Here is a 14861-nt window from a genome sequence, read left to right on the forward strand (position 1 = left end):
AACGCTGATGTTTGAAACGGCCCCCAATTTCCCTGCATGTCATTTTAAAGAGCAGCTGCTACATTCAAAGCAAAGACGGCTTTCTTCACAGAGGTGGATACTCACATTTATTCAGGAAAAAAAAATCAACTTTACTGCACTTTGTACTTTAGTAGATTTGATGGAAAACTGAACATTTTACTCCAAATACTACGTGCTTTAACAATTATAGACAGTTTTTTCCTACTATTTTAAGGATCCACAATATAGTTGTTGGGCACATCCTATCAAGGGGGGCTCTGACAGACATTTTCTACCCCAGATCTTCTGTTTTAACCCTTAATTAACCTTTTTTTGGCTTTTGACCTCTACAAATGGGGCTTTAAAAGTGCTGTCTGTTGGTCATTGCCAAATTTTTGACAAAATAATTTTACTTAATTTGTGGAATTATGGTCAAAAACCACCAGTGTGCCGCCCCCTGCAGGTTGTATTCACGTATTACAGTTGAATTTCGTGATTGGTCAAACCATTTAAGTCCCACGTCATGACCTGCAGCTCCAGTGATAGGTGTGTTTGAGATGACTTGTGCCTCGCCTGGATCATCGGCGAGAACAGGTGGGGGCGGGGAAAGGCGCCTGAGAGGAAGGCTGAGAGCGGGACTGAACCAGAACAGGAAGTCTGGGTTTTTCTTAACATTCAGTTGAATTTTAATATGCCTCTCCCTCTTAGTATGAATAATTTTCGACATTTGTCCGCAGACAACAGATGAAAAACAGCCGCTGGGTTAATTTAATGTCCACTGTCCCAGAGAAATCAATAAAATTCAAACCAAAGTAAACTTTTAACGGTAACACATAAAACCACAGATTATTTGAAATCTTGTTAATTTTACAAAATGTGCAGATTTCCTTCATTTAGTGCCAGTCATTTCTGATCAATCACATTGAAGTACAGGAACTGCCAGGACACCGCTTCCCACAATGCGTTGTTTTGTCGTCAGCGCAGCGCCAGATTTCCAGCTGCACCCGGCTCTTTGTCGCAATATTTTCATGATGATTGACAAGTGACGTCTGAGTCAAAACTACCCAACATGCACTGCAATCCAGGCGATCTGCGCAGCACTGTGCCTGTCTGCATGATCTCAAACACACCTATTGATAACAGTCCTGTTTTAAAGCCCCACCCCTCTGACTGGATTTTCAAATTTCGGCTGTGGGTGGAGTCAGCCTCCAACTTCCCTGTTTGGTTACCCTTTAACCGGGCTAGGGATTGCCACAGGGAGACCCACACTTTGGCCCCCTTGTGGCTACATCAGTAGTAGCATGAAGGGACTCGCCTATTGCAACTTCTTGTGTCCTTCGTAAGCGAGCGCACCTGTCCTACACCCTGCCAACTGAACCACTTAGCGGCGGGATGGTTCAGTTGGCGGGGTGTAGGACTGAATGAGTTGAATCCAGTATGGGCCCCTACCCAAGACCCTCCATGGTACTGCCTAACTATGCAGCCAAAATGGGATGCATGTGTGGGTGTTCCTGTGCCAGTCACTAGCCCGGTTAAATTCAGTTCTACTTTATTACATGGCGCAATATTACAACACGGTTGTCTCAACGGGCTTCACACAGATAACTGTCCAAAAGCATAAAATCAGTCATAAAATATAAACAACGCCTGATTGCTAAACTAAACAGGTAAACTGGGTATCCCTGTCTTTGGACTCTCCTTCTCGATAAGGAAGAAGTCCTAAAATAAAATAAAGATTCTGTGGAAAAAACTCAGAGATGTCCACATGAAGGAGGGATCTTCTCCCAAGATGGACAGGTGATGTACCAGGACTGTTAAAGAAGAATGATCTCATCTAACTCTACAACAGGGGTCTGCAACCTGCGGCTCCAGAGCCGCATGTGGCTCTTTAATCCAGCCTCCATGGTGGCTCTTTGACTGGAAAAAATATATATATTAAACAGTATTTAATATTTAATAATAGTAAGTATTGCTTAATTAACATTTATTTCATTTAGATTAGTTAAATGTATAAATTGATGGCGGAGGTGAACATAGATGATAAACTATGTAGGTTTTTACATCCTGTTGACCAAAAGAAGCCTTGTTTGCTCAATTCTACCTTCATGGAGATGTTTTATATGCAAAGTAATACAGTATTAAAAATCACTTCGTAGTGCAGAGCTGTATTGAGATGATCCCGTTTAGCACAGAATATCTTTTATTTTGAAAATTAGTTATTTAAGCCTCTGTTAAATGTAAAAAGAAAAAAATCAAATTTTGAGAGATGCTAGTTTCTTTTTATACTTTTGATTTTGTTCATGCAAAAAATAGACATAATTCATTTTTCAAAAAAGAAGGTATTGAATGCAAATCCAAATTTCTTGAGTAAGACTATGCGGCTCCTTCTAGGTTTCGATCAGTAGTCAAAGGCTTCCAAACTCTGCTCTACAACTATATATTTGAATAGTGTAGCAGATGGGCATCATCCAGAAGGAGCTGGAGGCATGAGATGAGCCAGAGGCGAGGTCCACACCAAAGACAGGAGCACAGACAATCCATCTGGAATCTGGAATGAATGGACAACACATGAATCACACTGCACCAAACATGGAGAACTAAATGAAAATTGAAGGATAGAAGGATAAATTGCCTAGTATGAAGGTTTCTTTCTGTGTGCTTAAAAGTACCATTCCAATCATCTTTGATCTATTGTAAAAAAAAAAAAAATGCAGTATTTAGCCAAAAATCTGTTGTTTTCTTGGACAGTTTGTGCAGAGCGGCAAGAGTTTGTTAGAAATACTTCTCTTAGATGTGGGTGAAACTGTTTGTGCAGCATTTCCCATTGTTGCAAGCTCTATGTTTAGGACTACCAAGGAGCTTATGACTCACTTGTAATAAATATTTTTGTCTCTTTTCCAAACTGCATTTTTTCATCTGCTGCAGTTATTATATATTACCATACTTAGAAATGCAATTTTAAGTTTAATTTTCTTTATATATGTCCTCTATTATCAGAAAAATGCCACAATAACTTGTTAAAAACATAATTTCCATTGCAGTGAGTCTTATTTAAATGTTTGGATGTACAGATATGAAGAAAACTTTGGTGCTCCTGAAATACTTAGTAGCACTAAAATATATCTATAATTCAATTACTATTTCTATGAACCAATCAGATTCATCTGGCTGAGGCAGAATCATACAGCCTGAGACCATGAAAAATACAATTTAAAAATTAGATGAATTAAAATTCAAAATACCATGAGACCTAGTAGATTTATTTTACTATAAGGTAAAAATGACCAAATTCAACATTATGTTTATTTACACAGTAATTTTTGTGTGTATATGAATTTGGACAATTATTTTATTTATTTTGCCATGTTGTTTAAAAAATAAGATTAAATAACTTTTTGACTCACTTATCATTTTTATTTTTATTAGTAACATTTGAGTAAGAAAGCGAAGCTACTTTTATGTTATAAAATTAATTCTGTATTTTTGTTTTAAAATATGAGGAAAAAATATTTACTCTACTTAATTAATGAAATTGGAAAAAAATATTTTTCTAAATGTAAGACCGTAATAACTTCAAGTGAGACAGTCAAAATAAAATCAAAGAATTGACGTAAAAACATTCTAACATTTAAAACTTTGAATTTTATAAATATATTTTAATTAGTCTTTATAGCATCGTTCACGTACAATAAATCAAATATCAAATGTTTTAATTGACGACAAAAAAAGAAATAAATTCCTTTTTAATAAACTCAGCCACGTTTCCCATCATTCAACGCGTTGTAGGCCTGAGCGGTTCAGCCCCCACGTGACCTCAGCCGCCCAATCAGGAGTTTCGTTACAGGCGCATTGCGGCTCTCTGGATGTAAGGAGGAATGGCGACGGTCGAGACGCTTTTTGGAGGTTTGAGGCTCTGAATTCAACCAAACGGCGGCGGATTCTGCCTAGTTTGAGGTTTTCTGTCTAAAATATGCTCTTGAATTTGTCGTTTGTGTTGAGATTTTAAACACTTGCGTCGCACAAATTATACAAGTATTTAAAATGTGTCGGAGTAAATATGGCAGCTTTTATTCAAGTTTTTATTGGATTATAAAAAAGTGCGACATAACTGTGTGTTTGTGTTTTTTACCTACTTTGAGTCGACATTTCTATATTTTCCTCCTCCTTCATCCTTTTTGTCAGGTGTGGAGGCCTGACATGGACAGTGAAGGAGCAGAGACCTCCTCTGTGACTCCATCCACCAGCAGAGTCAGCCTGGCAGCAAAGCAGAGGGACAGCAGAAGAGCAGCTGCCACCACCCCATCCTTCCTGTCCAACCTGGGCAAGGCCACCCTCCGGGGCATCCGCCGGTGCCCCCAGTGTGGCGTCTTCAATGGCACCCGTGGGATCAGCTGTAAGAACAAGGCCTGCGGGGTGTCCCTCAGGAACGCCCCGGGGGCGGCCAAAAGCAGCAAGAGGAGCACGGTGGAGGTGGTGAGGCTGATCACAGATGCCGAAGAGAAAGGGGGCAAAAGTCAGGAGGATGGGGGAGTCCTGGGGGGCGGCTCGGGGGGAGGAGCGGAGGTGTTCTCTGTGTGCCACAGGGGGAGAGGACGCTCTCAGTGGGGCTTTGTGGAGCTGGTGCCCACGGACACGGCCATCGCCACGGGAGACGGCACCACGCTGCTCACACGCATCAACCTGGGCCGCTGCTTTCTACCCTACTGTAAGCAGAGTCAGAGGTTAAACCAGCGGGAGGCAGATCCGGCCGCAGTCAAGCCGTCCTCCGACAGCCTCTGCATCCACATCCGGCAGGCCATCGAGTGCCAGAGTCGAGCTACGCCGCTCACCCTGAAGAGCTCCGTCCTGGACAGCTTGCAGGTCTCGGCGGAGCTGCGGGAGGAGCTGTGGAAACTCGCCATCTTCTCTCCGGGGCCCCTGGTGCAGCAGGTCTCCAAAGACACGCTGGTTGTGAAGTGTCAGCCAGACTCCCATCATCCTCTGGGGCTGCTGCACTTCAGGGTCAACTCGGCATGTCCGTCGGAGGCCTCCAAAGGAGAAAGGAGCGTCTTTCACTGCGCCTGCCAGGTCTGCGCCAGGTCGGGCAAACCTGGAGCAAACGGAGCGGGGAGAGAGCACCCCGCCTGCTCCACCCTCCCACAGCCATGCCTGCACTTCTACGCCTGTGTGTGGGCCTTCGCCAGCAGCAAAAAACTGACCCCTGAGTTTGCAGCCTTCCCCGAGGCCGCCTCCTCTTCCTCCTCCTGTGGTACAGTGACCTGCCCGTTACTTTAAAGAGACACTTATCATCTTCTGATCTATTATCCAAGAGTTCCCAGTGGTCTTTAATTATTATTTATTTCAAACATTTAGAACAAAACAAACTAATACAAAAAATCAAAATAAAGAAAAAAAAGAGGCTCAGTTAGACTGAACTAAAAAAATACATGTTTAATAAATGGATAGGCAGAAGCCAATGCTTATTTAAGCCAATCCCTCCATCTATTTTCACATATTAGTCCAAAATATTCCACATAATAAAATTTTTTCTTTTTCCACAATTATCATTTTTACAGTAAATAACTGGGTATTTGCTAATTTTGTTTGATTTTAAGTATTTTAAGAACAGTTTGTCTTTAATTGTTTAATTTGTCAGGGCTATTCTACAGTTCAATTCCACACACTCGTACTTTTTCTGATTGCTGGTTGTTTAAAACACCATCTTCCCTCTGAGAGTAATTTCCATCTCTTTGCGTGAATAGTTTCTGAATATCTTAATACTAACTTTAGAAGAATTTTATTGTATACAAATGGACGGAAACAAAAAAATGTAGTCATTTGGAGTTAAGAAATAATATTATCTAGGACATAGTTTCTGCAGGAGTTCATTAGAAATTCATCTCTGAGTTTTGGGTGTGATCATCGGCATATAACTACTCCGCCCCCCTTTCCCGTCCCACTGCTGAGTGCTCAGAGCAGTGAGCTTGTGGCCCTCAGTGTATTTTCTACCTCCCAAAAAAGCTTTTTTTAAAAATCTGCTCCAGCTTTGAACAAAGAAATACTCAAATAAATTTTAGGTTTGATTTTTCTTTTTAAATGTCAGAAAAATGCTACAAGAATGTGTTAAAATCACTAAAAAAAAGTTAAATTTTCACCAGAGTGGGTATTTATTGAGATCATTAAGCTACATTACATGCAGGAAATAAAATTAATATAGAAAATGTTTCAAAAAGAAAACAAACTAAAAAATATTAACTCAAAATTGCCCTTCTTTAAAATATTTATGTATATTTAAGCTATAACAATCAATCTGTTGTTTGTGTTAGTGACACATTTATAAATATATAAAAATGTATATTAAGGTAACAAAATATTAAAAGTTTAATTAATTAAAAAGCAAAAACAAGTTAAACTATGATAAAATGTGTTTTTGACATGTTCTTGTGGCATTTTTTCACGATGGAGAACATATATTTAGAACATTTAACTCAAATTTGTTTTGCTGAGTATGTTTTTCTCACTAATTTGTATATTTATTATTTACAAACACATACAGTTTGAGAAAGATTGTATTATTGACAGAAAATATACCATAAGTTAAGCCCTCTGGATCCAAATTGTGCAGCTGGATAGCTCCAATACTGCTCTGCATTTGTTTTGCACCGCTAATGTTAGAGTGGTGGCATGAGGGGCTGTAAGCTAGTGGGAGAAAGCTCAGTTATGGGTGACGGGAAAGGGGTTGCTCTGCACCAAAAGTCCTGCCCAAAGCTGAAAGGTGAATTTCTAATGAACTCCTGGCGCTCTGCAGAAACTATGTCCTATAAAACAATGCAGGTTTTTGATTTAGCCTAAAAAAATGATTAATAGTTAAAAGAATGCGGGAGATGCTTTGAAAATAAATCAAAAAATGATCAGAGTGAGATTTAAATAAGTTTAGACTGACACACAAGAACCAGAATTTAACCTGTTTGTAGTTCTTAAAAATATTACAGCAAAAACCATGGTAAAATTTGAGTGAAAAACCTTTATTTTTTAATTGAATGCAACACATTTCTGTAGAGTGAGAAATTATTCATGTAATGAAATTACGACTCCAATTACTATTTTTTTGTCATATCAGTAGGAAAATAAAATATTCCAACTAGATATATAGCATGACCTGTAATAATGCTAGTATGAATTATGTAAGCTGAATGTGGTTGCTGAAGATGCTTGTGCTGTTAGCTGAAGAATAGCTTAAAAACGCCGAAGCTGATAGTTGAAAACGCCAAAGCAGAGAGCTGAAAACGCTTAAGTTGATAGCTAAAGTCGCTGACGCTAATAGCTGAAAACGCCAAAGCTGATTGCTGAAAACGCCAAACCTGATAGCTGAAAATACTGAAGTTGATAGCTGAATTTGCTGAAGTTGATAGTTGATCACACAGATACTGATAGCTGAATTTAATAGCTGAAATCATTGAAGCTGATAGCTGAAAATGCTGAACCTGATGGCTAAAAATACTGAAGTTGATAGCTGAAATCACTGAAGCTGATAGCTGAAAACACAGAAGCTAATAGCTGAAAACGCTGAAGCTGATAGCTGAATATAATGTCTAAAATCGCTGAAGCTGATAGCTGAAAATGCCAAAGCTGATGGCTGAAAGTGCTGAAGCTGATACCTGAAAACGCTGAACCTGATAGCTGAAAATACTGAAGTTGATAGCTGAATTTGCTGAAGTTGATAGCTGAAAAAGCAGAAACTGATAGGTAAATTTAATTGCAGAAATTGTTGAAGCTGATAGCTGAAAATGCCAAACCTGATGGCTGAAAACGCCGAAGCCGATAGCTGAAAACGCCGAAGCTGATAGCTGAAAACGCAGAAGCCGATAGCTGAAATCGCAGAAGCTGAAAGCTAAAATGGTTGAAGCTGTTAGCAAGCTACAGTATTATCTAAATGCCAGAAGAGTCTTAAAATCTGGTCAAATATCTAATTTAGCTAAAATAGCTAGTATGTAGCTGAAATACTAGCTAAATTCCAAATAATTTATTTTAATATTTCAAACAAATACATAAATAAAAAGTTGAAAAGCTAAACAGCTTTCATCCAGAATATTAAAGTATGACACTGGAAAGCTAAAACAGCTGTATTTCATGCACTTTTCCTCCTCTAAAGTGCGTCTCCTCTTTGTTTTTCTCCTTAAGGAGTTCCTCTGAAACCCTCCGTCACTTCAAACTCTGATGAGAAAGTTCTGCTGCAGCCTGACACCCAGCCCCCCCACCCCAAAGCCATGAAGATCTGTCTGGACGAATCGTCCTTTGGTGGGTCTGCACGACTCCTCAGGAACCTCCTCCTCCTCCTCCTCCTCCTTCTCTCCTGTTGAACTTTCCATGTCGTGTTTGCGCCTCCCTGCTTTAGGCAAAGCTCCACCTGCAGCGTGGAAGGAGGGGGCGTCGGCCTCCGGTCCGAGGAAGGCCGCCGGGAGGAAAGCTGGCGGCGTCAAGGCTGCAGGTCTCATTTTTTACACTTCCTGTTCAATCCTGCTGCACAAATCCTGATGTTCTCCTGATCTGACGCACTTCTGCTTCTATAAAAGCTTCTGGCTCATAGGAGAAGGGCAGTTTCTATCCAGAATTTGTGAATATTATAACATTTTTCTTCTAAAATACTTGTTCACTCCAGCAGTTCACTTAAAGAAAGGTGACACTGTTATTTTGGTAAATCATAAATTCTTACCTAAAAGCTGCTTTTTTTATCTATAAAATTCAATACATTCATGATTTCATAATCTTCCGAGTAAAGCTAAATTTGAATCCGTTTGTAGATCTTCTTATAAAGACTTGCGATATCTGACCTGCTAACCCGTGTTCCCTCAGGGAGCCCTCAGGTTATGGACGAGTGCACGTTGACCATGAGCTTCCAGCAGTGGCTGGCCGGCGTGACGGAGCGGATCCACCAGACCATGGACTACCAGTGTGATGGTAAATCCAGGACGTCCTGAAGAAATAGACTTCAGTTTCTTCTCAGGGATTTACTTTAAAGTTTGATTTTTATGGAGGTTTTAGTTCTTTTTCCCCCTTCTCTAATAATTTACTCACAGTTAATTATTCATGTGGCCACAAGAGGGCAGCACAGAGAATCGGGCGACACATCGTAGTCATCTCTTTCTGGCATCAGTCCTTTGACCTTGGAAATAAGAGAAAAAACACCTTTAGTACTTTCTTCAAATGTAAACTCCTAGGAATTACAATCTACTGCCTCTTAACTCCTCGAGCATCATTGAGAATCAACTTGACAAAAAACGTTAATATTAAAGTTTATAGATTTTGAATGGCGTTAGCAAAAGTAGTGTGCATATTTTTTACTGGAATATTATGAAAATTGAATAAATGAGTCTTTGGCTTTAAGCTGAACGAAGCAATATAATATATGGTATGAACATATTAGGAATGTGGGTGTGGTTTACAAAAACCTCCGTTGTCAAGGAAATACAAAAATTTACTTTTACCGATTCTTCTAGAAGTGACGTAGACTTGTTCCTCACCTCCAGGTGACCAAAAAATAAAATGGTTGCTATGGAGATAAAATCAAAAGAAAAGCTGCCATTTTGAAAAGAAAATTGGTTTTGCATGAAGACGACTTTAGCCATTTAGCATGTAGCTTTAATTGTTTCAAGATGTTTTGAAATCTTGAATAAAAGTGTTTTTTTTTTTCTGCAGGGAGACCGGAGCCTTTAGTCTATCACATCCCTCAGGAATTCTTCAACGCCCTGCAGCAGCGACTGTCGCTTGGATCCAAGAAAAGGAGGCTGCCAAACTTCACAACAGGTTCAGCTTTTGTTGTTGGTCAAAAGCCTTTTGTGTTTCTGCTTGAATTTCATTTTCCTAAACATCCAAAGATGTGTACTCCCGTTTTTTTTATCCTTTAACCTTTTGCAACCTAGCACTTAAATCTTCATTTTTGTATTTTTCAATTTGAAAGACTACTTTCTTGCTTATAATTTTAATCAACACAATCTCGTCTATATGGCGCTAACTTTTAGTCATTTTTCAATGTCCTATTCACTAGGTTGATAAAATCGATTAAACGATCAGAATCTGTCTAAGCTTAACAGATCAAAAGTCGATCCTTAAAAGTCGAGATCGATATAAAACTAAAGTTTGCTAGCTTGATGCTGACATATTATGCGATTTCCCATAGGACGGCTACTAATGCTAACACCCGGCTAACTTAAACATATATTGCTGACTAAATGAACATCTTTATAAACTTATGAACTTTCCAAACTATTAAGGAAACATTTTTTAAAGTAACAATTTGTGGTCTAAAAGAACTCCAACTTTCCTCATACTTTCTTCTTCTTTTAGAATAAGTTGTAGTTCTACAGCGTGATCGCCACCTAGTGGTAAAACTAAAGCGCCCACCAGGAGAAGCAGAACAATTGTAGGAACTTCTCTGTTGGAGAATCCATGTAACTCTTTATATTAATCCTATTTCACTAATAGATTTTACAGTATCTGAACTGTATCTGATTAATATAAATATTTACAAAACATATATAGACGATTAATGTATTTACTTATTTTACTCAGTGGCGGTTCTACACTGAATTACTCCCCGGGCGAGAGCCCCCCCGCCCCCCTCCCCAACTGATTTTTGTTTGTCCGTTGCCATGTTTTCCTAGAATTACAATTAAAAACATACAACAGACATTTAACACAATGCTGTGCAGCATAATAACAGTTATCAGTACGTACTATAATACAAATATACTTTATAAATAAAACTATATGAGGAAATATGATGGTTAAAAAAACATCCATGATTTGAACATTTAAATTACCATATTAATCTGTACTCCAGAGAAGAAAAATCAGTCATGTTGCTCCTCAATCCAATGTTAAAAACATGTTTAGTTATGACATCCAAAGTCTACCAGCCATATTAGCTTTATACCAGCTCAACATTTGTCTAATAAAGAAGTTGTATGTTTATCAAAACCGTTATTCCCTTAATTTTTAACTTTTCTCTGAACCTTTAGATGAACACACTCCTTAGCATCAACTTTTCATCAAAGCCCTAAGGTTTATTTCTAGTCATTTTTTAATGTCTTTAACATTTTTTTAAGAAATTGACTTTGTTCAAATCACAAATGTTTTTTTTTAATCATAGAAGAGTAAAGATTAAAACTAGTTAAGAACAGTAAAATAATTATTTTAAAGGTTTTTTTAATGTCATGCATATAAAAACATGCTTAATATGTGCAACATTTTTGCATAAATGTGTGTAATGTTACTGATCAGTGTTGTTGTGAGTCACAATGAAATGGAGCACCAAATCAGTGAGTGTTTGTGTTGCTGGGGTCAGTGTGAGCAAATGCTAGAAGTTCCCAGCACACCTGAATGCAGCAATAGCGAGTTCTTAATGCGTGCATAAGTGCGGAAATTCCACGCAGCCCCTGAACGCACCTCGTGCCGCGGTGAATGTGACAATTAAACCCTTTAAGTCTGCGCAATAAAGTCCTGATTAAATGTTTTGAATCAACTCCAAAATGGATGTTTGTGGTGACCAACAGTGGAGGAGAAGCAGACTCCATCATGTTGTGTTTGAGCCTCAGAGATGAAGAACAGAGACTCACCTGTCAAAGTCAAAGAGCTTTTCTGACCGCCAAATAAAGTTTAACCCACGTTTGGCAGTTGTTAATTTAGAGCTTTTCCTGTATTAACACATGGGTTATAGAATGTCATGTTATGACTGACTTAAAAATAAAACATTCTACAAAGTAGACCCCGCCCTCCTTCCTCATCCGTCCTCTTCGTTTAGGAGAGACCCGCAGCTGAACTGTCCCTCCGCCCCTCCCTCTCTCTAAACACCTGTCCGTCTCCTGCTCAGCGGACAGGGGCGCCTGCACCAGCAGAGGGCGCTAATTCGCTGATTTCAGGCCATTCAAAACATAACAGATTACGCAGATTATTTTTTCCTCCCAGCGCTGAGATGCCGCCCCCTTTGAATCGGCGCCCCGAGCAGCTGCCCGTATTGCCCGTGCCTAAAACCGCTACTGATTTTACTTATTTACTTATTTACTTAGTTTAGAACACGCGTCCTTAAAGGAGCTCTAAAGAGATCTAAAGTAACGAACACCTGTTTGAGTTTGAATTTATTGAAGACAGGAGACGACTGGAAGAAATACGGTGTTCTGCATCTAAAAGGAAAGTTTTTTTTGCTGATCACCACTAGCTCAGTGCAGAAAATGAGGGTTGGTGTTAGACTGGGGGCGGAGCTGTCAGAGCAGATTCTTGGTGGTTGGCATCGTGCTGACGCTCCACGCTGCAGCCATCTGATCGACGCTTATCTTCCGCCTCATTTATTAAAATAAATGTCCAGAAACTACAAACAATAGTCATTCTCTTTGTTTAATTCAGTACAATTTCAATCGCAAAATATTCAAATAAGTTTATTGTTGTTTGAAGTAAACCTATCCCTGACGGTTTCTCCTCTTCTCTTCTTTGTCTGGATTTCAGCCTTTCTGAGGACCGACGGGGCTCCCGCGGGCTCTTTCTCCAAATACACGTGGCACATCACAAACCTGCTGCAGGTCAAACGCATCTTTGACACCCCAGAGGTAAAAAAAGTCCCTCCAGGGGTCATTTCTGCTGGGAAATGGTGACTGAAGGGTGTGAACCGTTTCCCACCCGTCCGTCCTGCAGCTGCCGTTGGAGATCACTCAGAGTTTCGTGAGGAACGCTGACGGCTCGTACTCGCGCTTCCGATGCCCCGACCCGCAGCCCAAACAGGAGCCACTCGACGGCTCCAGAGCAGACCGGCCTCAGGCCATCAGGCCCATGGAGCTGCGCACCTTCCTCAAAGTCGGTGAGTCGGCGTCCCCTCCTCTTCCTCCTGCCGGGCGCTCGCCTGAGCTCACGCTGTCGTCTCCACCAGGACCGGCCGACCAGAAAGAGGCCAGTCCGTTTGTGATCGAGTGGATCCCCGACGTCCTGCCGCGCTGCCAGATGGGGGAGCTGCGGATCAGCTTCGAATTCGGCCACCAGCAGAGCGGCCAGCCGGATCACGCCGACAGAAAGGGGACGGCGGAGAAAGGAGGCGGCAAGCTGGACTTTAACCAATCCAACGTCAAACAGGCCGCTGAAATCCTGCAGGTAGTTTAACGGTCTTCCAGTCACTCGCCTTCACTGACAACCAATGAGAGAAACGCAGGAATGAAAACCTCCACCAGGAGGTCTTTTTAGACTCTATTGATGACCCATGCTTAGAAAAATTCAGCAAAGACAGGAGTTTGTCTTCTCTCTGAACAAGAACAGGAAGTCAGGTCTGTCCTTAACATTTAATACGCCTCTCCTCCTTATTACAATCTTCACTATCATGTCTTTTATATTCATTTTTAACATCTGTCTGCGGATAACAGATGAAAATTAGCCGCTGGGTTGGTTTAATGTGAATGAAAGAAATAATAATACCACTAATTAAATAAATAAATTGAAATTAAAATGAACTTTTAAAGGCAACAATAAAACACATAACCATGAATGATTTGAAAACTTCAGTGATTCACTACATACTAGAAAGAGTTACAAAATACACAAATTTCCTTCATTTTGCACCAGTCATTTCTGATATAAGAACTGTCAGGACACCTTTTCCCACAATGCATTGTTTTGTAGTCCTAAAGACAGCTTGCTGTCAGCACAGTGCCAGATTTCCAGATGTACTCGCCTGGGTATGTGCCTTGCTCCCGCCTCTTTCTCGCCATATTTTTATGATGATTGACGTCAGAACAAAAACTACCCAAAATGCACTGCATCTGAGCCGCGCTGTGCCCGCCTGCATGATCTCAAACAGACCTACTCAAGGTATGGCTCCACACCGACAGTTTTACCACAATGTGGAGCATCAAAAATTCTGACATTTGTTGCAATTTAGTTCCAGAGATTAAATATCTGAGTTTTGGCATCAGCCAATCAGGAACTCCGCTTTGGCAGTGATGTGTTGATGATGTGATCAGTGTGATGGAGAAAAAGTTGATTGTTGAAGTTTGTTCTCGTTCACGTTTTGATATTCTTCTTATTAGTATCAAGAAAATAATAAAAATGTCTTCTAATTCTATTCTGATTTAATTTTTTCCCTCCTCGGACTAATGTGGGACAGCAAGTCGTCAAACTAGTTTATCAAATTGTGTTTGTTGTGAATGTTGCATCAGGAGTGCAGCTGCTGAGACTGTGGATCTACGTTGGTGTTGTTTGCTGAGATTTTCAGTGCCAAAAGTCCAGTTTAAATGGGCTTTTCTTGTAACTTTTCACACAGAATCGCAGAAAAATATACAAAGTTATGACAGTTTTCACCTGGAGTTTCACCAAATTGACTACTGCAAAAATAGAAGATTGTCCTTAAGAATAAACACTTGTTCTGCTCCACTCTTCATCTGCCACTTCTGACCTGAATCTGGAATCCAAAGCCGTCCCTTCGTCCTAAGATCAGTCTGCTGTTGACATCCTATCACCTCCACCTTTAATAAAGGTTACACTCCTTTCATTTTTCTTCTTGTGGTTCTTCCTTTTTCACTTGGTCTCATCATTCCAGGGTTAGCATTTAGTGGAAGGGGCGTGGCTTTCCAACGAGCTCACTCCTGATTGGCCAGAGGTGTTGCCATAGAAATGATGACTCAGACCAACTCGGACCAATCACTGCTTATTGACTTTGTCTGGTTCCAATATGGCGACATCTGTAAGACAGTGACTGAATTGACTTCATTTAGTTGGAACCAGAAGTAATTTTCAATGAATGATGTAAAACTATGTCCAGTTCTCTTATACAGTCAATGGTTAGGTATATCATTACCAAACTATTATAAAGTTAGATCATTTTTTATCATTTTAGCTAGAGCATTAGC

General features: G+C 40.1%; 1 protein-coding gene across 3 annotated transcripts; it reads left to right on the forward strand.

The window, feature by feature from the left end:
* Positions 1-3771: 3771 nt before the first annotated feature.
* Positions 3772-14503, forward strand: lg12h2orf42 (linkage group 12 C2orf42 homolog). Of its 3 annotated transcripts, none has more exons than XM_024298996.2 (9): positions 3772-3903; positions 4183-5248; positions 8161-8277; positions 8375-8467; positions 8833-8937; positions 9676-9783; positions 12478-12578; positions 12664-12826; positions 12896-14503. In XM_024298996.2, the coding sequence occupies exons 2-9, from the start codon at positions 4198-4200 to the stop codon at positions 13120-13122; spliced, it is 1965 nt and encodes a 654-aa protein (XP_024154764.2). In that variant the 5' UTR covers positions 3772-3903; positions 4183-4197; the 3' UTR covers positions 13123-14503. The 3 variants fall into 3 exon arrangements, with proteins under 3 accessions (XP_024154764.2, XP_024154765.1, XP_036070319.1); XM_024298997.2 differs by having other exon boundaries at positions 3797-3954; XM_036214426.1 differs by having other exon boundaries at positions 3797-3954; positions 12664-12822; positions 12896-13075.
* The last annotated feature ends 358 nt before the right edge of the window (positions 14504-14861 follow it).

The sequence above is a fragment of the Oryzias melastigma genome, linkage group LG12 (assembly GCF_002922805.2).
Source record: "Oryzias melastigma strain HK-1 linkage group LG12, ASM292280v2, whole genome shotgun sequence".
In the NCBI taxonomy this organism is placed as follows: Eukaryota; Metazoa; Chordata; class Actinopteri; order Beloniformes; family Adrianichthyidae; genus Oryzias; species Oryzias melastigma.